Source organism: Mastacembelus armatus, chromosome 18, assembly GCF_900324485.2.
Source record: "Mastacembelus armatus chromosome 18, fMasArm1.2, whole genome shotgun sequence".
Lineage (NCBI taxonomy): Eukaryota > Metazoa > Chordata > Actinopteri > Synbranchiformes > Mastacembelidae > Mastacembelus > Mastacembelus armatus.
The window spans coordinates 1,597,788-1,623,197 of NC_046650.1; the positions used below are offsets into that span (position 1 = coordinate 1,597,788).

Here is a 25,410-nt window from a genome sequence, read left to right on the forward strand (position 1 = left end):
ATTTCAGTTAAAATTGAAATATGTTCTACTTGCGTTTTGCTATTTTTTGAATTTTTTTTTTTTACTATACATTTGAAATATACTTCATAACTTTAAGCATGGTGTTAGTTTTGACAGTTTTTACATTGCAATACTTTGCCTCTTGAAAAGCTCAACATACTTTGACAATGTCCTGAACCTCAGGCTGTTATCAGATCTTAGCAGAGTTAATGTTCCAATAAATGAACTTAATTGGAAGGTCCTACTGCACTAATAGAGTTTTCTAAGCGGTTTCCTGGCCCAGGACATAGTTGAGGAATATGCATTTCATCAACATACAGCACAGCACATATTTCCTAGAGCAGCACTGCCCACTAGTGACATTTCACACCCAATACATGTTCCAGTCTTCAATTATTTATTAGGAGCTTTAAAGACACATCACAGTATTCCCAATGTTTTTTCAAATACATATAAAACTGTACTAAAGTAATCATTCAAGTGTACTGATCTATGTTATTAATTAATTAGTCAGAAATGCCTGGAGTTGATTTCTTTAGAACAGGTTTGTCACAGTCTAAGGCAAGCACAATAACAGCTTCAATATTAGCTGAGACGGCAACTAAACACAGTTTAATATGTTACAGTATGTAAAAAAATATGCAAATGTATAAGAGGCACAATGGTGTAGGCATCAATGCAGCAATTTGGTAACATTACAAAAGCAACATGGACTTAATGTTCAGTAATGTGGAATAATGGGGAATGTTCACTGAAACCAAAGTCTTTGTGACCACAGAAGGCATGTTCTGCACCAGCAAAAATAAATGACCAGTTAATGATCCTCACCACTTTTCCAACAGAATGACAAATATTCTGAGTTATGGAAGTCTCACAATATCCAGTTTCACAAGAATTTACAAGATTATGAAAGTGTGTAAAATGAGCACTCGTCCTGAAGAGGATTCTATAAGAAACTGATGTGACAATGGTCACACAGAGAACAAATCGAGAAAACTGAGGCAGCTGGCCACTGACTAGCACTCCTCTCTATCTGTGTGTAAACTTTTCTCTGTCTGACACTCTTAATAGCACAATTGCTTCCTAGTTGGTGGCAGGTTCTGGGGAGCTGGTGGAAGTAGATGAGGCTGAAGCTAGCCTCTCTTTGCTCTCTCCCACCTCACCGCCAATCACCTTCCACTGAAAAATGCAGGTGTCCTTCCCACCTATGGAGAGTAGATGGGAGTCACTGTGGGTGAAGCAGACATTGGTGACATGGCTGCCGTGGCCATCGTACTTGTGGCTTGGTGCCTGGAGAGGAAAGAAAATGAAGAGCCCACTTTTGATCACCACTCTGTTACATGCCACCTTCACTCCTTGTCTTTACAGAAGAGGATACACATGCTGAAAGTTATATGGCCTGCAGTTCTATCCGAAATTCTGAAAATTTTACCATGCCTGCCTAGCAGGGCGGCTGTTGGCTACAGCAGCTACACAAGTAATGTTACTGAAGACCGACAGGCTTGTCAAAATGTAATTAACATATTTCCTGTTTAGGTCACATAAGCAGTTAAACGATATTCATGGGCACATGAAGTAGGTTAAAGTAAACAGTTGTATCTATGAAAGAAACTGTCAATGTCATTGTCAATGTCAATGTCAATGTCAATAATGGTATAGAAAGGAATGATCTACAGGAGCTTTACCTTTGGTTTGGGACAGGGATACTGGAAAAGATGGACCTTACAGAAATCATCAGCCACAGCCACCACCCTCTCACTGTGAGAGCGACACAGAGCATTGATGTCTGTGCCGTCAGAGCCCTCTAACCACACGCCTGGAACACCACAGCAATACATCATTCTCATTCAATGCGAGAATCTGACCTATAAATAGCACTTTACAAAAACCACAACATTTGAAAGGATAGTAACATTGTACTTGATGTTCCTCACCCATGACATGGAAGCCCAGCACGCAGGTGTAGGAAGCCCACTCTCTGTCTTTGCTCTCGAAACGATTTCTCAATAATTTGCACCCTGCAGCAATGTCCCCTGTAAAAACATGTTAACTGTCAGAACAGTAGATTGCCATGCTATCTGAGAATTTAAGTGCAAAAATTCACTTACAGTAAAGAATCTCATAGTCGCCTGAATTAGACATAATATACTTCCCGTCTTTAGACCAATCCAGGTGAGTTATGAAGCTGGAGTGACCCTGATAAAAGATATGTGGTGTTACATAATCCTCTGGCACTCAACTGTGAAATCTGTGTCAGCATGTGTCAACATATAAAGCTGGTATTATTCTCCATTTTCATTTTTCAATTAATTCTACAAAAAGGCAGAAAGACAATGTGTGGCGCACACACACAAAAGACTTGTCTGGATGTGACTGTTGCAGAAACATACATCAAAAGTGATAAAGACTTTTATTGCTGTCCTTCATAATAAAGGAACATCAGAGTGGGGACTGTTTTCAGCAGCAGACTAATCCAAATTTGGGGCTCTAGTGACTGTGTGGCACAGCAGGACAGTCTTTTGGGACCAAGTCAAATTAAATTGTGTGTGCAATGCAACAGTGGGGTTGGGTCACTGATGTTGTACAGACAGGGAGCTATGCTGCACAGAGAAATAAGACGAGATACACACACAAGAAGTCAGACTGGCGCTAGCAAAAACCCTAGGAACAAACAGGAACACAGAGAAATGGATGATGTGTAACTCACATTACATTTCCCAAAGCGGATGTAGCGGCGGCCACTCTCTGTCACATTGTATATGTAGATGAAGTTGTCATGAGAGCCAACAGCCAAAAAGCTTCCATCTGAAAACACAAGAGGCCATTCATGAAATTAAAGGGGATTTCCACAGCATCTGCCTGTTAGGGCCCATGTACTCAGTCCAAAAAGTGTGTTGAAGTTTGGTTCAGACTGACTTTTTGGTTTTGTCAGACACTGGCCTATTCTTAAATTTAGTCTTATAGATAAGGTTCAGTCAGCATGCACCATGTCTGCTTTTATGGAAATAACCCCCTGGTCACAACTACTCAGTGTGTATTTTGAATTGTTATCTTTGTCATATCAGACCTCTGCCCTGATAAACCTTTATGAAAACTTTTTGTTTTGTTGTTTGTTCAGGGCACCAACCATAAGCTGCAAGATCCCCAATATGCATCCAGCTGGGAAACTATGTTTCTTTCTCCTGTTCCCTGTCACCTCTCACTGTTGCCATTTAATGAAGTCTTCAATATATAGAACTGTAGAAATATGTAGAACTATAGAAACAGGTGAAAGTAGTCAGATAAGATAGGGAACTCTGACCTGGTGAGTATCTCATGACAGACAGCTGCTCATTCCCATCAATGGACTCTGAGACCACCTCTCTGGTCAGCAGGTCAAGGACCACCCACCTGTTAGTTTCACAGGGGGATGGAAGAGGTTCACCACACACAAAGGTAGGCAGGCGTTACTCAATGATTATAACATGCTGGAGAGCAGGAAGCATATTTGCACACCACACAGTTCAATAAAGACAAAATTGCTCTTTAAGTGTTTTTCCCTGTCATTGGAGTCATATCTATATAATGGCATCATCTGTATTCTGTCTCCCTATTGCATTATATAAATAGTTCAACACTTTTCTTAGTTGTCTTTCTAAGCTGATATCCACCTTGTGTCTGCATTTTGGTGTCACTACTATTGATGAATCCACAGAGTTATCACCTACTCTGCAGTTCCCCTCAGCTCAGTAAAGCCATTGTTTTAGTTTTATGGCTGACAGATTTAACGCTTCAGTCCCATTGCACAATAGAAGTTTTGCTTATTTAACATCTAATATTTCAGGTGTTGTCAACAAAAAAACATGGCATAATAAAAATCATATGAACCATTCCTATGAAACATTCATTTATTAATTTTTACAATGTTTATGTGTGCTACTCTCATTTAATTATTTTCAACTCGCAGACTTGTGTATTACCTTCCAGAACTGAGGCCGACTGAAACCACTGATCCATTAGGGCAGAAACCAGCGCACAATCCATACTCCTGTCAGAAACACAGAGGGCTATTGCTAATAGACTTGGCTAAAAGTGTTGCAACTCTTACATAATAAAGAAAAAGCACTAATGATGTTTCAGAACACAGGGGAGGGCAAAGTGAAATCAGAAGATTAGAAAAAGCCTCTAGTTAATTCAGAATGCTACAGCCAGAGTCCTGACAGGAACTAGCAAGAGAGATCATATTTCTCCTATATTAGCTTCTCTTCATTGGCTCCCTGTAAAATGCAGAAGAGAATTTAAAATCCTTCTTCTCACATACAAATCCCTTCATGACTAAGCTCCTTCATACCTTAAAGACCTCATAGTACCATATTATCCCAATAGACCACTTCGCTCTCAGAGTGCAGGCCTACTTGTGGTTCCCAGAGTTTCCAAAAGCAGAATGGGAGGCAGAGCCTTTAGCTATCAAGCTCCTCTCCTGTGGAACCAGCTCCCAGTCTGGGTTCAGGAGGCAGACACTCTCTGTACTTTTAAAGTTAGACTTAAAACCTTCCTCTTTGACAAAGCGTATAGTTAGGGCTGGCTTCAGGCCAACCATCCCATAGTTATACTGCTTTCCATCGGTGCACTGAGCTCCCCTACCCTCCTCTGTTCCCCCCTGAAATGCATAAGACACCACTAAATGTAACTTTCTTTCTCTTCAAATAAATTGAATTGAATTTAACTAAAGGCATTTTGAAGAGAAACATAGTGTCCTGTGTCAGAGAGCTCTTTCTCAGATGCAGCTCATGGCTCTTACAACAGGATAACAACGCAAAACATCTAAATTCATCTAAAAGCTCCAAGAACAGATGAGAGGAACACATTTGACTGTTCTGAAGTGGCTGCTATGTGTCCAAATGAAACCCAAATGAAAATCTACAGATAGTGCTGAAACTCACAGGTAAGAAAAGGAACTGTCTAAAGTTTGCAGAGACTTAGTGCCAAAGGGGCTTATACAAAGCACTGAATTCATGCTGTCAATATTTTTGTAAATAAGTGATTCCAGTCTCTGACTTAACACATTTACAAATGACAATGTAATGCATTTAAAATTAAATCTATAACAATGAAAGGTGCAAACAATGAAAGGAACTGTCTGAACAGTTTCTGTTTATGTGTCATGCCTGGAATGAGCATAAAGCAAAAATAGTTTACAGTTGAAGATCAGTGTGTCCTACCTCGAGGATGATGCACCAGTCTAGTTTGTGTTCCTCTGTGTTCCACAAACACACCTGCCTGTCGTGACCACAAGTGAGGAAGATGTTCTGAGAGGGGTGTGTGGCCAGCCCCCACATCTCATCTACATGACCCTGAGACACACATGCACATACACACACATAGTTCATCTTTATTATTATACAGTGAAATAAAGTGATAAATGCCACTGCATTTCAAAAATGAACTAAAATGATATTTGAATATTTGCTCAGCACACTTTAAAGGACCGTGACTTGTTTAAACACCTATAAAATGTGTCATACATAAAAATATGCATAAATAAAGCATCAGTGTCAAAAATCATCACACAACAAAAAATTTAGGCATATTTGCCAAAACTCTCTGGTATGGTGACCTGGGTACACTCATATTTTGGCTAGCACTACACTAAATTCAAATTTAGATTTAGAGATTACTCATAATTTACCATATGCATTCATACTCCACAAAGGAAAGGATTTCCATTTTAAATTTAACTCATGACATTTCCTGCAGCCTCTATGGCCTGTTGTCTGTCTGGAAGTGGTTTAACTTTCCCACAGGTAAAACTCAAATTTAAGCAGGGAGGCCAAATTCCAGTAGTCACTGAGAGACATTACTAAAATTTATTCTGATGCGAGTGGTCTGCAATCTGCTGGATCTAAAGACACAGAAAAAAAGTGAATCCAAGATACGTGTGCATCCATCCATCCATCTTCTTCCACTTATCTGGGGCCGGGTCATGGGGGCAGTAGCCCAAGCAGGTATGCCTAGACTTTTCCCTGGACACTTCCTCCACCTCATCCAGGGGGGACATAGTCCCTCCAGGGTGTCCTGGGTCTTCCCTGGGGTCTCCTCTCGGTGGGATATGCCCGGAACACCTCCCCAGGGGGGCGCCCAGGAGGCATTCTATACAGATGCCCGAGCCACCTCAGCTGGCCCCTCTCGATGTGGAGGAGCAGCGGCTCTACTCCGAGCTCCTCACCCCATCTCTAAGGCAGCACCCGGCTACCCTGCGAAAGAAGCTCATTTCAGCCGCTTGTACCCGAGATCTTGTCCTTTCGGCCATGACCCAAAGCTCATGACCATAGGTGAGAGTGGGAATGTAGATTGACCAGTAGAATAGAGAGCTTCGCCTTTCGGCTCAGCTCCTTCTTCATCACAACGTACCGGTAATAAGTGTGCACTGGTTTTTTCTTTCACCTGGAAGAGATGGCACAGTAACCCCTGGCCACCTTGGGACAACTCCTGGCAGAGATTGCCACGAACAACCGCGAGCAGGAGGAATGGCATATCCGCCAGATGGAACTGCTGCAACAGCAAGCCAAAAAGCAGACGACACTGCTGCAGGAGCTGGTGGACTGGCAGAGACACCTGGACCCCTCCATTGGTGCGCCCTCCGCGAGGTTGACGATCACGGTGCAACGCATGACGGCGGAAGAGGACCCGGCTAGCTTCTTGGAGATATTCGAGGTGACGGCCACCGCCTGTCAATGGCCAACAGCGGAGTGGGGATTGCGTATGCTGCCACTATTCACCGAGGAAGCTCAGGCGGCCGAGGCGATTTCACCGCTCTTCGCCGTGCCATTCTAGAGAGAACGGGGTTCTCGCCGGAGGACCACTGCCGCCGATTCCAGCAGGACACCCTGGGGCACGACGATCAACAGTTCCTGTATGCACAGCGCCTGAGAGATGCCAGGGCTCAGTGACTGAAACCCAGGGACAGCCAGGGGGAGCAGAACCTACTGGAGCAGAAGGTACTCGAGCAGTTCATTGCCGGACTGCCAACTGACGGCGGACTGGGTGCAGTGTCACCGGTCAGTGGTCCTGGGGGTGGCCGTCAGTTTGGCAGAAGATGTCCTGACTGTCCACTCCCGGCCAAACCCAGACACCAGGCGGCCACACACCGATGGACGTCCCGGCACAGAAAAGACGCCTTCCTGCCCCGATGGAGGTCCACTTGTGTGCTGCCACTACAAGTCCCCCTGACTCCACTGCTAACTTCCTTCTCTCTCCCCAGACTAGACAGCCAGCGACGGCCATTCCTACCCCACAGACGGTGTGGGCAACCTGGCCACCTCTGATGGGATTGCCCATCGACCAAGTGATAAAAACTGATGGTCACATGATGCGCCCTGAAGCAGTGCTCACATACCCATATTTTGCTGTTATTAGAGATAGGCTGTATAGGGTGAATCGTGACGTACAAACCAATCCTGAAAACACCCTGTTGGTGGTGCCAAAGAGCCAACGGGAGGTGGTCTTCCAGTCGGCTCACTATAACCCGATTGCTGGTCACTTGGGGTATGATAAAACGCTTCACTGGATTATGGACCAATTTTATTGGCCGAGCATTCGGGCGGACTTGAGCCGGTGGTCAGCGGGTCAATCCAGCAGCCATTCCGAGGGTGCCCCTGTGGCCGCTACCGCTAATGGAGTTGCCGTTTGAGCGCATAGGAATGGACCTAATCAGGCCATTCCACCGGAGAGCACGAGGATACCGCTTTGTGTTAGTCCTTGTGGTATCCCGAAGCAGTGCCACTGCACGGCATTTCAGCGAAAAGTGTCGCACAGGCTCTGTTTCAGGTCATCTCCCGCATTGGGATCCTGAAAGAGATCCTGACGGACCAGGGCACTTCGTTCATGTCCCGTACACTTCGGGAACTTTACGGATTATTGGGCATCAGGGCGGTCCGGACCAGCGTATACCACCCCCAAATGGACGGGCTGGTGGAATGGATGAACAGGACCCTGAATCAATGATTCGGAAGTGTATTCACGGGGATGAATATGGCTGGACCCTCTGTTTGCAGTGCGGGAGGTGCCCCGGGAGGTGGACCTTCTTAAGGAAAGCTGAGAGGACGGCCCAAGCACTAGCAAAAATTAGGTTCAGTACGTCTTGGACTCCATTTACTCCGTCAGCTATCACAGGAGAATTTGCTCCAGGCCCAAGAGCGTCAGACACGCCTGTACAACAGAGGACAGAGTTGCAACAATTTACACCGGGAGACCAGGTGCTCCCTTCCTCTAGCTCTAAATTACTCGCCAAGTGGCAAGGGCCCTTTACGGTCACACGGTGGGTGGAGGAAGTCGACTATGAGGTAGTGCATTCCATCAGGGGCGGGGCAACACATATTTACCACCTAAACCTCCTAAAAGCATGGAGAGAGGCGGTGCCTGCATGTCTGGTGAGTTTGAGGCCAGATAGGGATGAGCTGGGACCGCAAGTACCAAAACGTTTCAATCACTCTCTGGCCCCTTGCGGTGGCCATCTCTCACCCTCCCAGAGAGCAGATGCGGCCCAGTTGCAGGAGCGGTTTGCTGATAGGTGCACCCCAGATAGACAAGACTGCGGCCGCTGCAACCTGTCCCCAATCTCCATATAGGAGTATGAATGAGACCAGAGAAGAAAGTAACACAAGACGGAAGCATGGACCGAGAGCTGGGCTGGAGAACAGGCTGATCAATAATTGAAATAAAAGTGTGGACCAAGTTAGCGGTGTGAGTGTGGTTGCGGGTCCTCCGGGGTCTTTGTGAAACCTGCCTAGTAGCGAGGAACGCTACAGTAGAAAATATTCATGTCATGTGCAGCATGAAGTGACCTCTTTAAATGTAAATCTAAACTAAATCAGATAAACCAGCTACTCTATTGTATGTACAGTACTATTGGTCCATTACATAATAAGCATTTGGTAGCTATATTTCAAAATCATCCAATCCAAAATTACCTAGCAAGCTTCCAAAATCATAGCAATGCTAATGTAAAACTACATTATTAGCATACCTGCACTATGGCCACAAAGCCATTGGAGAAGGTACCTCTGAGGATGGCATTACGGGTTGTACCAACTAATAGCTCCTTCCCATTCATATCAGCAATTGTGCGGACTGCCCCAAACTTTTCTGGAATCTGGAGAAGTAATAATATAATATAAACCAACAAGCATTTCCTCTTTTTTGAATGTAATTTCACAGACCACTCTGCCAGTATCATACAAACACACACACAGTTGTGGTTCACCTCACACTCTCTCTCAGGAGCCAGGTCAGCGCTCCACCGGATGATCTTACGGTCTTTCCCTCCTCCGCTAAGCAGAGCGCCACCCTGCAGGGTGCACAGGGTAAACACGCTGCCTTCATGGGCTCGCGTCTGACGCATGATCTGGAAAGTCTCTGTGGCAAATAAAAAGACTTTAGGCCATCTGATCAGTGTTTATGTAGGCAAAGGTTTTAAATGAAACATTTGCCCTTGTTGCCCATCACTGAGTCTATACTCAGTAACCCATAATGAAAAAAACTGAAATCTCTTCTGTAAAAGTATTCAGATGTGGTACTCCAAATTCAAGTGCATCCTCTGTGCTTCAAATGATCATGGAAACGTAAGTGGCTGTGGGATTCAGTGTAGAACTGCTCTATTAGCTTTATCTTGGTGTACCTACTGTAAACTGAGCATTCTGTACACATACAATATATATATATCAATTTTCATCTAGTTTGCCCTGGTTTGTCGCCATAGTGGAGGTTCAATACGCTTGATACTGATGCTTAAGTGATTGATTTTATACACTGACCTTTGGCTCCTTTACCGAGAGTCTTGATATCTGCAGCTGATTTTCCCCAGGTCAAGATGTTTCCTTCAGAGTCACCAGTCAGAACATCTCCAGTCAGACTGAACACAAAGCACTGGATAAACTTAGGCTTCTTGTATTTCTGAAAAAGAACAAATCACACTGTTCATAACAAAATCCATATGCAATATAATTTCTTCTATTCCAATTAATCAGCTTTTATTTCTTTTTGTTTTTGTTTTTTTATTAAGCTGTTTAAAAGCAAAATCAGCAATATACTTTTCAGAAGAATGATTTGTCACTAAGTAGAGACACCTTTCACATATTAGCAATTGACATATGAATGGTATGGGCTGTTTGCTGTTTAAAATCACAATTAGTTTTGGTATCTTTTGTGACTTTGTAAAAACTAATTTTCTGGCTCAAATTTGTGCTGCTATACTAGTAACACATTTTAGTTGTTAAAATCATTGTTTAAAAATTCATCTTTGTCTGATTGCAACAGCAATTCATCTCCTCACATGTATATGCCTCCACTGAATGTCACTAATGTGCCTTCTCTCTCCTGTAGTTTGTGCGCTCTCTCTCTCTGTACCTTCTTTATTGTGATTTGGCAATTAAAAGCTTCCTTTTTAAGTACGTTACTCTCACAGTCACAATAAGAAAACTGATCGAAATTAAAAAGGCACTGAAAACTGACACACAATATTTTCAGGAAAAATATATTTTCAGTGAATCTTACTCCAAAGATGCCTTGTTTCTTAGTGAACTGTCCTGCACTTAGCGTCCAGAAGTAAACGTGGGATTTACCACAGGTGATGATATTGGTGCTGTCAATGGGGTTGAACTCCACAGCAAACACAGCTTCATTGGTACTCTTAAAAAAAAAAAAAAAAAAAAAAAAAAAAAAAAAAAAAAAAACACAGCAGAAAACTGCAACATCAGTTCTTGTGTGCACTTCTGGAGTGGAGAACATGGTTACAATGCTAACACACCAAGTAGAAGAGTGATTGGAAATCTAAAATATATGCAGCTTTTTTCCACTTCATTATTTAAAAAAGAGGTACATTGAGACTTTTATTTTACTGTTTTTTTAATAAACGATAACATGCTTTAAATGTGATGTTTTGAAAATGGAGAAAGTGGCATTCTATAACAAAACCAAAAAGAGTTACTTTTTCAGGTTTGAAATTCCTCAAGAGCTTTGACATCTACTCAGTGATATAGCTCTGTAAAACCCACTGTCTACTACCAACAGACAGACACAGGAAATAACTAGTTCAGTCTCTTTACTTGTTCTGCTGCAACCAAGTCATAAAGTCATCAAAAAAGGTGGCCTTATGTTAAGGTTGTGCAACTATTTTGAAGCAAATCCAAAGAGAACTAACAAAACAAGTTACACAGTCTCAGGAAAAGTCTAAAGTGATCATGTATAGTGTTTGCAGAAAGTACAGAAGCAAAATTTTACACAGAAGGCTCCATTCAGGGCCATGCTGTAAAGTGGCATATGTACTATCCCAGTGCTGGAGGGGGGATGGGGGTATAATTATCTTGTTCCTGTTGGATGAAGGGCTCTGTTTATTCAGTGTGAGTTCCAACACACTCCCACACTGAACCATGCACATGGGACTGGATGCAATGCAAAACATAATTTCTTGCAAAAGTCCTTTTTTTTTTTTTTTCTTTTTACTTCAGATGATATCCAAGTACAAACACCCACATATGCATTAATACTGCTGATCTACACACAGACACACAAACAGCCAAACTAATTCACCATATAAAATATTGACACTGTTGCCATGACATTTGTGCTGAAATCACTCTCTGGGAAGTTATGGTGTTTGAGGAAAACGGCTAAGAAAGCATAGAAGAAACACCACGTCCACTCCCTTGCCAACCTCAGCTCCATTTTTTAACTTGTATTTATTCACATTTTTGCAACCTGGCACCAATAAAGATGTACAGAACTAGTTATTTTCAGTTTCCGTTTGCAGTGCATCCTCACGTCATGTAAGTAACACTATATTATTTTGATACTCAAGAAAACCGATTATGTTTCTCAGGCAAGCTCTGAAGTTAAAAAGAGTTTCTGGACTTTTCTTTACCTTGACCTCAGCATGCTTGGTCCCCTTGTTGCAGTCCCATACTGACAACATGTGTTCATTAGAGTCATCGATCACGCACAGGAATGCCCCGGAGTCCTGAAAACAGCATCCAGAAAAAAAATAAAAGGCCAGTCAAAGAAAGAAAACATGTTAAACTCAGTACAATGTAATTTACATACTTTATTTTTTTTACGGATGTTGCACTACTGTCAATGCAACTCAAAATTTCCTGTAAAATTTTCACAATAAAAGCCATTAAGGAAAGAAGGGAAAGTGTAGATTCATGGTGGGCAGCTTTACTGAAAAAAAATGTCATTAGGTGGAGGACTGATTTCAAATTAAAGCCTGGTTTTCACTGAAGTTGAGGTAAATAAATTACAAATGTGTATTGGAGAATTTATAGTAAAATATATTGCAATCAACTCACAGCAAAAGAAAATGCAACTGATCCCACTCCCCTCTGGAAGGTTCCCAGGCCAATCTGCTGCAGTGTGACTAGGGTGACGGAGTCCCAGATATGAACACAAGGCTGCAGGGGCTGACGCACATACACACGAACACAGCTTATTTACATTTAAGCTCTACACTGTAGTTTCTCCTACCTGTCATTCTGAACTAAAACATTTTTAGATGTTTTTAGTGATTGGATAACACATTAGAATTAGAATGCAGCAAATTATTGTATATCTACATGATATAAAGTATTAAGTGACTGCTATGGTCACTGCTGAAATGTGCGGCTTTCACAGAGAATTCATTACATAATATATAAATATGCATCAATGGTTTATGAGTAAGAGTACAGAAACACAGTCTGCAGCATTACAAGCTGTTTCCAGAGGTCCATTATATATAGAGGATTAAAGTACTACAGTAGTAGCTACCTTGCCATCTTTATCCACTCCTGCTGTCTGCCCAGATGCCACTCGCACTTTGTCAGGATGGAGAGTAAGACTGCAAAAAGACACAAAAATAAACTAAATAACAAGGGGGTCTATAATGGCTCAAAAACATAGGATTCACTATACTGGCTCTGAGAATTCTCAATTTGTATTTACTTTAGCTTAAAAGCATAGAATATCTTTTGCTATAATTTCTACACTCCCACACACTCCATTACACAACAATGCATACTGTTGAATATCAGGAGAGGCCAACCCATTTTGTGGTTGTTTTCCAACTATGCTGGCCCTACCCACTGCATATTCCTAAATGGTAATTCAGTATGATAATCAGGCTATCTCAAAATGTCCATGAAGCTGCAAGTCAGCACTTAATAGTGCTATTATATAAGTTTTTAATTTTTAGTCTAACATTGTAACACATAACCACACAAATAAAAAATGTGTCATTGCCTAAATAATTAGAATAAATTAAAATTAAAATAACAAACAAACAGGTTCTAGGACAAACTATTGCTTCCACCAATGCTTTAGATGCTCCAAAGAAAACTCATTATTTCACAACAGTTTATGTGTTTGGTTTCTGTATATAGATGGGCTCAAATATATAAATACAAATATTATCTTACACAACTGCCTGTTGCCTTTATTTTTCAGCATATTAAAATGGATCCAAACTACGATACTGAAGTGTGCAAATAGTGTTCCCTAGGCCTCTTGTTCTGTTTCTCTGTCATCAGTTTAAAAAGCATATAGTTTTACTCAGCCAACCCTGCAAACATAAGAATCATTGTTTCATCAGGTTGTTCTATGTTGTTTTTTATTATTACTACTATTCAGAGCCTGGCATCAGTTGGGATTGGGATTCAGTGTGAGTTGTTTAGAAACCAGGTGTTAAATCCCAATATACTCCACTGGAGGATGCGTACAATTTATGGAATTTAGACTCATGGTGTGATTTTTAGCTTCATTGGCAAAACAACTATCTAAGCACACTAATTTTTTGATCTGAGCATTATTTTGTACAATGTTATGGTTAATGTGCCAGTGTGCTGATCACCTCTCAAATCTCTAGTACACAGTAAATACTGAATCTAGCTTGAATTCACTGTTGGTCCAGGCAGACTGGCTACAATCAATCACTTGGCTTATTTTTCTTTGGCTTGTTGGTTTCCACTATGTTAATATACCTTAACATGATTAAATAGATTTTAAATGTTTTGAAAGGTTTTAAAAAGCTGTAATTGTCTAAACATGTCAAAATGAATCTGAGTGAGTGCATTAGAAGGGTTCATTTAATTTTATCTGTTAATGCAGCTCATATACAGACTCTGTACTGACCAACGGACGCAGTCAGTATGCTTCCGATAGTGGCGTTGTGTGCAGTTGTTGATGTGGTAAAGCACAACGACACAGGCGATGAAGTAGACTGCCTCGCCCGTAGGAAGAAAATACAAATTGGCCCGGCAATCCCGTCCTCGGTAACCATATCTTTCATCCCAGGGTAAAGGTCCATTTCATTCATTAAAAGAACAGTTCACCCAACAGTGAAAACAATGTCATTATTGATTCATGTGGATATGGAAATCTGAACATATACATTTTTCTCTGATGAAAGGATGAACTTATAATGCCACTGTTTTATATTTGTGACAAAAACAGCAGTGTCTGAATGTAACATAACCTTCCTAAATGTGCGCAAGAGGTGGAAAAATGATGTAGCATTCTTAAAAGATACACCCAGTCCAGTTGCAGTCTCTCAGAGGGCGGCTCCATCTTCAGGTCTTCATAGTTCTGAATGTTGGAGGGGATGTACATGGTTATCGGTCGGCCTCGGATGAACATTTTGATTGACTGTTCTGGAAAACAAACACAGCAGAGAAAAACTGATGTAGCAAAAAATAGAAATAAATATGCAGATTATTTTCTATTTATGTGCCTTATATTTTTTACACAGACCTTCATTTACCTTAATTGCAGAGAGGTCTTCTATTTGACACTCATATTAAAGAAATGTTTTTTATTCCATATTCACTCTTTTTTGATGATTATGCCTTACATTTTCCCGTTGTCTGCTCTGTTTCTTTAAATATGCTGTCAATGCACAGTCCTCAATCTTTAAATCCAGTATGTACATTTCCACAGCACTTCATGTTTTATAGAATTTCATTTTGCCTAATGGCAAAAGATACTGTATTTCAGTTCGAGCCAAAGTAGTGGACAGACCCACACTGCTATTTATAAAGCCATGCTGTTAGCATGGTTGGCTAAAAACAAATGGTGTAGGTTTTTGTCAGCATATTCAATACCACATATGAGGTTGACTACCTTGGCTGTAGGTTCCTCTTCTGGACCCAGGGGATCCTGTGTGTTAATGGAAGTACAGGTTAGCCAGACAAATAAACACAAAGATCCTCAGAGCTGGTGGCAGCTGAGTCCAGCTATAGTTGACCTAACTTTGACTTTAAGAATCACCAAGGATCTATTTCCAGTTTATACAGGTCCAATCTATGAGCTTTGAATTTTAGGCTTGGTTGTATTTTCCTTTGCCATTCTTTTCTGGCACTATTACCTTGGCAACTCTTCTGTTTTGTTTTTTTTTTTCTTTATGAGACTGGAGGTTGAAGACAGTACATCAAAGCAGAATGAAATGTGAATGTTTGGAATGAGGATCTTTAATTACAGTATCCCCCTGTCTGACAATGAAATGTTGGTAAAAGGCCAGATAGTTCTGGGGAATAAGTGCATGACAAGCAACAACAAAAGTCAGGCGATGGTGTATGGAAACAGAAAGAAATAAATCAAAGCTGAGCACAGGACAGGACCAAACAGGACAGGACAGGACAGGACAGGACAGGAAAAAAATCCTGTTTTTGATTGTATGGAATCTGTCAATTTAGTTTAATTCAGCAAATGGACAATAAGTTAACAAAAAAAGTGTCCAGATACTTTTGTTCTATGTGCAAACAAGAAGAGGCAAAGTGAAATCAAGCTGAAGATCTATGTTTTTGAAATACTCCTCTGCAGATCTGGACTATCATCGTGCCATCAGGGGAAATGTAGTGGTGTGGAAGCTCGGCTAACCACAGAGGACATGATCCCTGGCAGCACCCACAGCTCAAACAAGCTCTGCAAAGTTTGCATTCACTTGAGATCAGCTTAAAAACGCAATGGTGAGTTTTAAAAAGGAGGGGTGAATGTTCTGTTGAGTGAAATATTTTTGGAATTTAAAGGGTATGGTAAGTCATACCACAGCCTATAAACTGACCTGGTGCCTTTCAGCTGGACATCAAGTAGTTCCCCTAAAGTTAACAAATTTAGGTATTGTTTTCTAAATGATATGATAAATATTTCTGAATACTTTAAGTTATTTTGGTAGTTATTTTGGGAAATATGCTTATTTACATTGTCTTTCTTGCTAAGAGTTAGATGAGGCATTTCGTACTATTTTCATACTAAATTTGGGAGGGGACTAGTTTACATTAGGTTAGCATAAAGACGAGAGCCCAAAGTTACAAAAAACACTAATTAATATGAATACTATTAGTTTTATTTTTACACAGAAATATAATACTATCACTATTATGAATCTGGCCCCCGAAATGTAAGCAGTGATTCACAAGTCTGAAACTAAAGTATAGCTGCTATAAACACAATTCTGACCCCAGTTGAAACTGTTATAGCTATACTTGCAATATTGTTTAAATGCTAAAACCCTGTGACTTGTATCCAAGATGGGTTTCCAAAAAAAGCACTCTGTTTTATTAAACAACTGATCACGTTTAGCAATAATCACACCATGACAACTGGAAAACACTGAATTCAATACACATTAAGACATGGGAAAAGTCCCGACTGTAATCATAATGTGATAATTATCGGCATGTTTTCAAAATACCAGAAACCATTTTAAATCCATGGAGCATGTCTGTATTTGTTCTATGTATTACACAGCATTCACCGGGAAAAAAAATAATCCTATTCGTGATACATGGACCAGTATTTTAGTTTATGAGAATTGCTAAAATCAAATTTTCAAATACCGGTCAACGTATTCAAAAATACTTAGATAAATACTGATTAGAAAATACTCAGATGAAGTTATGAGCAGAATAATATCAATCTCATTTTCAGGCTTACACTAAGAAAAGACAAACTAAAAGATACATCACCTGCACTGGCAATCAGTTCCTTAGCTCGACTGTGGAGACAGAAAACAACCATGTGAGAAAGATGTGAAACATTTTCATAAAAATTAATAACATTTATCCACCAGTCTTAGAATCATATGAGGTGTATGGGTGAGAGTTCTCACTGAAATGTAATTTTATCACTATTCATTTGGGGCATTAGTGTTCCGGCAAGTGTCTCTTTGATGAGATATGTAAAGCTGCAGCAGTGATAGGAAAAAGTGAACTGTGTGATGGTGTGGTGACAGCTGTGATTGATGGCAGCATGGCTCACTTCTCCAGGCTGGGGGAGCGGGTGAGGAGGTTGGCTGCAGATGCCGCCTTCTTATCCAGACGTTTCCTCTGCTTCTCTGGGTTCCCTAGTTTCTCGCTGTTCCTGCGAACCCTGGAACATCAAGGGAAAAGAATCTTCCAGTAAACACCCACTGTCGTGTCATCATACAGACACTACATCACACACAAATGGATACAGTTACTATCCCACCAGTAACGCATGCAAATACTTGCAAACTACCAATGTCATCTGCATGTACACATACAAACATGCATGTGTTATGTTTTCATACTTTCAAAATTCTTCCAATTTTTGTTATTCTGAGGATTTGTTTACAACCTGTCTGATCATGTTTTGTGCCACTTGAAATAATTCCATGTTCCCATATCTCCATGTAGAACCTAGTAAGCACAATATTTTTTCTCAAGAACATGAACAAAGCCATGAAATTTAGAGCCAAGTTTTTGTTTTTTTATTAGAGATTATCTTTTAGTCAATTGCTGAAAACTAATACTAGTTCTAATATTGGATCTCAACTCAAAAATATTATCCTGAGACTGGTGACTTATAAATGAGAGGATTTGTCAAAGTAACCAAATTTCTAAAACCTGTTTTCAGGATGAGCATCTCAGTCTGAATTTGAACAAGCTAAATGAGCCAGAACATACAAACACACAGTTTTAAACCATAATTAATCTGTTCTCTCTAAGGACTTCTTGTGACACATCCCCTGTTTCCTGGTGACATGGCCCTGTGGAAGCATCATCACCATAGGAAGTGATACACAACTAAAAAAATGACTTTAGAATCTAGTTACGTCACTGCTCTCAGATCTAGGAAGTGAAACAGCAGACATCCAGCCCTTCCACACAAATCTGTGTGCTACTAATCTTTAAATAAAGTGGTAAATGTAGAGGTGTAGTATGTTGAAGGAATACAGCATATGTTATTAATCACCACCGAAACCATTTTTACAAGCCACAACAAGGAAGTAGGCCAAAAGAACACAGGCATGCACAAGCTAGTACACAAGTACGCAAAAGCAGCAGTACTCTGGCACTGTATTATCTAAGTATTAGAAAGGAAACACATGGAAAATGAGTCACACATGCAAAACGTTCTTGATTTATTTGAAGATGGCGACGTTGAATGATTGATTAAAAGGTCAGAACAAGCGTGTATTAAAAATATGTTATGGCAGTTTGTGCAAAACCCAGTTGAATGGCAGGCCCTTGGGGGCATTGCATGAACTCATGTGACAGAACCACCAACTTTAAGATTTGTGGCAGGGAATTTGACACAGGGGGACACTCTGCGGGTCATTTTGATAGAAATTAACTCTGATGTATGGTGACAAATATGCCATTTAAGAACATTTGCTGTTTAAGAATTATATCTGCACACTTATGCAAACCACCAACTTATACACAGCAAAGCCTACACTTTTTGTGCATTATATTGTGTTTAACTGCTGTCACATCAGATTTTCCAAGGCCTCAAATATCTGTGTGCTGTGAAGCTAATCTTGGATGTATGCATAAGGGCCAACATTATGTTCTGCTACAGCTTTATTTTTCCCCAGCGCCCTGCTCAAATACATGAAAAGGAAAGCACATGGAGGCTAACGCAAACATGACGATAGAGCATGTCATCCTTCCAAGGTTTTCAGCTCTAACACGGCATAATCTGACCCTGGGAACCTGTTTCTTAAAGGGGACTGCAGCAAAACTGGGGTTTGCAGTACCGTAAGTTAGATATAGAGAAAGAGTTGATTTGTCAAATAAAAAAAAAAAAACTAAATCAATAAACCAGCCATGCAGTCAATCACAAGACAATTGATTATTATTAGGACAGCAGTGGTGAGGCAAGATCACCCACAAAGCTGTCTTCTCTCCTTCCTGGATGCGGGCCAGGGGTCCATAGCGGGGACTGAGGTTCTGGTCTGAGGTTCTTACAGATGCCAAAGCAGCACATGTCTCTTCTGGAGAGCAGCTTCTGTCCTGGAAGTCCTCCTTTTGAAGGCTTCTGATTGTGGTGGGCTGGATGGGCTCCTCCACTGATGGTGTCCAACCCAGGTCCTTTTCCTGCTCACCTCTTCCTTCTTCATCTTCCTCCTGTTCCTCCTCTTCCATACCAGGGATGCGGTAGAGCTTGGCACGGATGCCCTGAACTGACTGCCCTGAAAGTAGTGCATCCTCCAGATGCAGGCTCTGCACTCGTCTGGGCAGAGGTACCCTGTCCTGCCCACTGCCCTGTCCTATGAGGGTAGACTCTGTCTGGGTTGACCTGTCCAGTGTTGCTGGTTTGGTTCTGGGTTCCATGGATGTAAGGCTTCCTATGTGGCCATTGGTATTGGTCACAATGCTGTCTGACATTTGGCTAAACATAGTTCAAAGGTTGAGTCAACACAGTCATACAGGCAGATTACACAGACATAATATAAACACATCCAGATTTCTGAACAGACCAGCAAACCTATAATGTTCAAACTGTATGACAGTACATCAAATAAATATGAATCATAGTCATGCTCCTGTCCTTCTAAACCCTTGGTGTGTAGGTCCAGTACCTGGTAGCAGAGTGGCGGATCCCATCGATTGCTGAGCTGGAGGACGGTCTTCTGCTGCTGGTGCAACCATCTGAGCAGCACTGATTCAGCACTCGTGCAGCTCCTGGATTCACTGGATGGGGTGACAGTTCAACGTTTCCATGACTGATAAGAAAGTGTGATAATGTGCACTATTCAAAGCATGTTTCTTTGAAAAATTTCTATACTAGTGCCAATATAGTGTATGGATTTTCAGTGCTAGAATTTCAATTCAGTTCAGTTCAATTCAATTTTATTTGTATAGCACCAAATCACAATACAAATCATCTCAAGGCACTTTACAAAAACTAAAAACCCAACAAATCCCTTATGAGCAAGCACTTGGCGACAGTGGAGAGGAAAAACTCCCTTTAACGAAAGAAAAAACCTCCAGCAAAATCGGGCTCAGTTTGGGCGGCCATCTGCCTCGACCGGTTGGGGTGAGTGGATAGAGCAGAGAGAAAAGAACAGCAACAATAAACAACAAATAGACACTGCAGGTTGGTGGGGCCAGTAACTGCACATCTGCGATATACAGCTCCAGGACCAGGGACACCTGCAGAAGGTACAGAGAGAATAGAGAGAAAGGGAGAGAGCACAAACTAGGGGAGAGAGAGAGCACAAGGTTAGTGACATTCAATGGTGGAATATACATGTGAGGTGGGAGGAGAGGAAGAGAGGGGAAGGGAAGGGAGGGGAGGGGTAGGGGACCTCAGTCCGATGGTCCTCGGACAGTCTAGCCCTATAGCAGCATAACTAAGGAATGGTTCAGGGTTACCTGAAGCCAGCCCTAACTATACGCTTTGTCAAAGAGGAAGGTTTTAAGTCTAGCCTTAAAAGTACAGAGAGTGTCTGCCTCCTGAACCCAGGCTGGGAGCTGGTTCCATAGGAGAGGAGCTTGATAACTAAAGGCTCTGCCTCCCAGTCTGCTTTTGGAAACTCTGGGAACCACAAGTAGACCTGCACTCTGAGTGCGAAGTGCTCTATTGGGATAATATGGTACTATGAGGTCTTTAAGGTATGAAGGAGCTTGATTATGAAGGGATTTGTATGTGAGAAGAAGGATTTTAAATTCTATTCTGTATTTTACAAGGAGCCAATGAAGAGAAGCAAATATAGGAGAAATATGATCTCTCTTGCTAGTTCCTGTCAGGACTCTGGCTGCGGCATTCTGGATTAACTGGAGGCTTTTTATGGAGATACTGGGACATCCAGATAGTAATGAGTTACAGTAATCTAGCCTTGAGGTAACAAATGCATGGACTAGTTTTTCTGCATCATTTTGAGACAGGATGTTCCTAATTTTGGCAATGTTGCACAGGTGAAAGAAGACAGTTCTAGAGATTTGTTTTATGTGAGTTAAAGGACATGTCCTGGTCAAAAATAACTCCAAGGTTTTTCACAGTAGTGCTGGAGGCCAGGGCTATGCCATCTAAAGTAGCTATAATTTTAGAAAAGTTATTTCTGAGGTCCCAAATACAATAACTTCTGTTTTCTCAGTGTGAGTGTCATCTGCATTGGAGTGGTAATTAATAGAGTGCTTCCTAATAACATTGCCTAAAGGAAGCATGTACAGGGTGAACAGAATCGGTCCTAGCACAGAGCCTTGTGGAACTCCATAACTAACTTTTGTGCATGTGGAAGGTTCATCATGGACATGAACAAACTGGAATCTGTCCGATAAATAGGACTGGAACCATTTTCAGATTTTGTGATCGGTCCACCGTTCACAAGACCTGGAACTTTTTTTAGCAATATTATCATGAATGAAAGGATTCAGCTTTCATAACACCATAGTACCAGGGGCCTGTTTCAGAAAGCGGGTTGAACAAACTTTGAAGTTAATTCTGAACTCTGCGTTGACTGACCCCGACATGGGAAACTGAGTTTCTGGTTTCAGAAAACCAGATCAGAATTAGTTCAATCAACCCTGATTTAACTTACCCTGAGTAAAGTGCGTGTCTGACAGCATATAAAAAGCCACATCAGTGGAACATAGATACAACGATTCATCATGGCAACGGAGAGGAAGACACGTTCCGCATATTTTTCCCCAGTGGAGCCGGACGTTTTAATTGCCTTGTATGCTGAACATCAACATATATTTCAAATAAATAAATAAAGCAATACCAATGCCACAGCAAAAGAATGTGAGCTGGCATGACAGAAAATTCTGCGTGTTCAAAGTCCATGCAGGTGCAACCCTACAGGTGCCAAACCAACGTGTGAGCAAATTAAAATGAAATATAAATCTCCTTCAAACAGGTAGATATTATTATTATTAAATAATTTATCATTACAAATGTAGAGCTAGTAGCCTATGAGATATCCCATGTAGGCTAAAATAGGTGTATATCACAATGTTCAATTTCCTTATTAATGTTTCATGTCCATTTTCAGAAAACAGGTTTGTAGCACACCGGAGCTAAGGGATGTCGTCAAGCTGAAGAAGGAGCTGAAGAAGCCAGTCTGAGTCTGGCTGGCTTGGGTGACTCCTGAGGCAACTGACAGGTACTGGCAGGCCAAGCGTGCCGCGGCCCAGGTGCTGGTGGAGGGAGGATTTCGGTGAGGCCACGTAGAAGGACTATCGGTCAGCCTCGAAGAAATTCTGGCAAACCATCCAGCGCCTCAGGCAGGGGAAGCAGTGCTCTGCCAACACTGTTTACAGTGGAGGTGGGGAGCTGCTGATCTCGACTGGGGATATTGTCGAACGGTGGAAGGAATACTTTCAGGATCTCCTCAACCCCACAGACGCGCCTTCCATAGAGGAAGCAGAGGCTGGGAGGTCAGAGGCTGATCCGTCCATTACCCAAGCTGAAGTCACTGAGGTAGTTCGGCAACTCCTCAGTGGCAAAGCAACGGGGAGTGGATGAGATACGCCCTGAGTATCTCAAGTCTCTGGATGTTGTTGGGCTGTCGTGGTTGACACGCCTCTGCAACATCACGTGGCGACTGGGGACAGCACCCCTGGATTGGCAGACCGAGGCGATAGTTTCACTTTTTAAGAAGGGGGACTGGAGGCTGTGTTCCAACTATAGGGGATAACACTCCTCAGCCTCCCTGGGAACGTCTATGCCAGGGTGCTGGAGAGGAGGATCCGGCAGATGGTAGAGGCTCAGATCCAGGAGGAACAATGCGGTTTTCATCCCAGTCATGGAACACTGGACTAGCTCTACACCCTCTTCAGGGTGCTCGAGGGTTCATGGGAGTTTACCCAACTAGTTCACATGTGTTTTGTGGACTTCTGTGGCATTTGACCGCATCCCTCGCAACATTCTGTGGGAGGTGTCCTGGGAGTATGGGGTCCGGGGCTCTTTGCTAAGGGCTATCCGGTCTCTGTACAAGCAAAAGCTTGGTTGCATTGCCGGCAGTAAGTCAGACTTGTTCCCAGTGCATGTCGGATTACGGCAGGGATGCCCTTTGTCACCGACTCTGTTTTTACGGACAGAATTTCTAGGAGCAGCCAGGGGCCGGAGGGAGACCTCTTCGGGTACCACAGGATTTCATCTCTGCTTTTTGCAGATGATGTTGTCCTGTTGGCTCTATCAAGCCAGGATCTTCAGCATGCACTGGGGCAGTTTGCAACCGAGTGCGAAGCGGCGGGGATGAGAATCAGCACCTCCAAGTCGAACGCCATGGGCCTCAAGCGGAAAAAGGTGGCCTGCCATCTCCAGGTCAGGGGAGAGACCCTGCCTCAGTATCTTGGGATCTTGTTCACAAGTGAGGTAAGGACGGAGCATGAGATTGACAGACGGATCGGTGCATCGGCAGCAGCAATGCAGTCGGTGTACTGGTGAAGAAAGTCAATCTACGTTCCAACTCTCACCTATGGTCATGAGATTTGGGTCATGACCAAAAGGACAAGATCTTGGATACAAGCGGCTGAAATGAGCTTCCTTCGCAGAGTGGCCGGGTGCTCCCTTAGAGATAGGGTGAGGAGCTTGGAGTAGAGCCACTGCTCCTCCACATCGAGAGGAGCCAGCTGAGGTGGCTCAAGCATCTGTACCAGATTCCTCATGGGCACCTCCCTGGGGAGGTGTTCCGAGCATGTCCCACTGGGAGGAGGCCCTGGGGAAGACCCAGGATACGCTGGAGGGACTGAGGGTGGTTTGCCCACACATAACTAACTGAACAAGGTGGTCCAACTCCACCACCTTTATTAGAGGCTTAGTAGGTCCTCAGTGGCCGACCCATGGTAGAATGCATTGCTGGAGGAACCTCATCTGTCCCAAGCACCTCTCAGGACCCATTAGTCTTTGTAAAATGTTGGTTTTCCATCCTTTTCCAGCAATTTCTCAGTGATTCAACATATCTATGTTGTCATGTTGACCTTCTGTAGTGTTTAAAGACTAGTCCTCACTTTGATCATTTATGAGTTATTGTGGGCTCCACGTTTAAATTGCCGTGATATTTGTGGGGTACAATTTAATCTATTCTTCGTCTCCAAAACAGTAACTGGTGGTTTAATATGTTTGGTTGAGCCTTCTGCCATAACATGGGCCTACTGTTGTAAGGATTTTTATTCTTCCTAATGAATTGCCCTAACAGAACAGAATGGAGAATAGAGTAGATAGAATTGTTTTCCGTTACAGGAGGATGATGATGAGGAAACCTTGTCAGCTGCCACACAGACAGGATGCCCTGAGAATACTATTGAAGTATACAAGTTTACAGGGCATTTAATAGTTGATAACACCATACAATAGTATAACACACATTTTTATGTCACAGTGCAATGCTGAATGTGGTAATAAAGAGGAGCCATCCATCCATCCATTTACATCCACATGCACTGCCCAACTGTAAGATTGTCTCCTGTTGCAATAACACTAAGTGGCTATGGCACTATGAACATCATTCTTTTTGTGTTCTTTTAGCTCCCACTGAAACAACTGTACAAACTACACTTGGAGAAGCAAATACACAAAACAAATCTGGAGATGAATCATTTAAAACTCAAAATTACTGAGCCCCAACTAGAAATCCACCTGCTGGAACACAAATTAATGGTGGGTAAGGTGATATTGTGCTACTGATGTATGATGGTTTTAACAACATAAAATTACCATTTATTGCATCTGTACTTCCAGGAAATAAAGACGACTTGATAAATATATGTTCTATTTGTTTTATTATGCAAAATTATTAAATTAAATCATGTCCCTAATTATTCTGCCATCTGGCATATCTTGAGGGTAGTCAAGATGGACTGTTTCACTTTCTGTTGGTGCAGGACATTGCTCTCTTTGCATTGTTGCTATGTTATGGAGAACCACACATGCCACAGTAAAGTCACAGGCCCTGTCTGGTGTGACCCTGAGCCTGCAAAGGCACTGGAACCAGGCCTTGACTATGCCTATTGTCATTTCGTGTCCTGCTGTGCGCTGAATTGAAATTGTGCTGTGGGCCAGGTGCAGGATCAGGATAAGGTATTAAAAGATGTGGCTCGCAGGGGTATTCTCTGTCACGAAGGAGATAACCATCAAACTCTCCTATAAAAAGGGAGAGCATGCAGTTTAACATTTTAATATATGTATACGTATATAACAGAACATAGAGAG

The 25,410-nt window shown here is 42.1% G+C and overlaps 1 protein-coding gene across 2 annotated transcripts in view; it reads right to left on the minus strand.

Annotated features, from left to right (window-relative positions):
* Nucleotides 1-380: 380 nt before the first annotated feature.
* eml3 (EMAP like 3) overlaps nt 381-25,410 on the minus strand; it is a 45,369-nt gene continuing 20,339 nt past the window's right edge. Inside the window, exons 3-24 of one of the 2 annotated variants that reach the window (XM_026331061.2) lie at nt 19,832-19,943; nt 19,141-19,641; nt 17,263-17,373; nt 16,971-16,999; nt 15,127-15,162; nt 14,537-14,657; nt 14,140-14,289; nt 12,781-12,850; nt 12,324-12,434; nt 11,897-11,992; nt 10,531-10,665; nt 9,792-9,930; nt 9,242-9,393; nt 9,005-9,130; nt 5,202-5,333; nt 3,960-4,027; nt 3,302-3,390; nt 2,708-2,805; nt 2,109-2,196; nt 1,935-2,033; nt 1,686-1,816; nt 381-1,290 (exon numbers count right to left, since the gene is read on the minus strand). In XM_026331061.2, coding sequence (XP_026186846.1) covers nt 1,084-1,290; nt 1,686-1,816; nt 1,935-2,033; nt 2,109-2,196; nt 2,708-2,805; nt 3,302-3,390; nt 3,960-4,027; nt 5,202-5,333; nt 9,005-9,130; nt 9,242-9,393; nt 9,792-9,930; nt 10,531-10,665; nt 11,897-11,992; nt 12,324-12,434; nt 12,781-12,850; nt 14,140-14,289; nt 14,537-14,657; nt 15,127-15,162; nt 16,971-16,999; nt 17,263-17,373; nt 19,141-19,641; nt 19,832-19,943 — 2,801 coding nt within the window. In that variant the 3' untranslated portion in view covers nt 381-1,083. The remainder of the gene's footprint in view (nt 1,291-1,685; nt 1,817-1,934; nt 2,034-2,108; nt 2,197-2,707; nt 2,806-3,301; nt 3,391-3,959; nt 4,028-5,201; nt 5,334-9,004; nt 9,131-9,241; nt 9,394-9,791; nt 9,931-10,530; nt 10,666-11,896; nt 11,993-12,323; nt 12,435-12,780; nt 12,851-14,139; nt 14,290-14,536; nt 14,658-15,126; nt 15,163-16,970; nt 17,000-17,262; nt 17,374-19,140; nt 19,642-19,831; nt 19,944-25,410) is intronic. The other variant, XM_026331069.2, reaches the window with a different exon arrangement.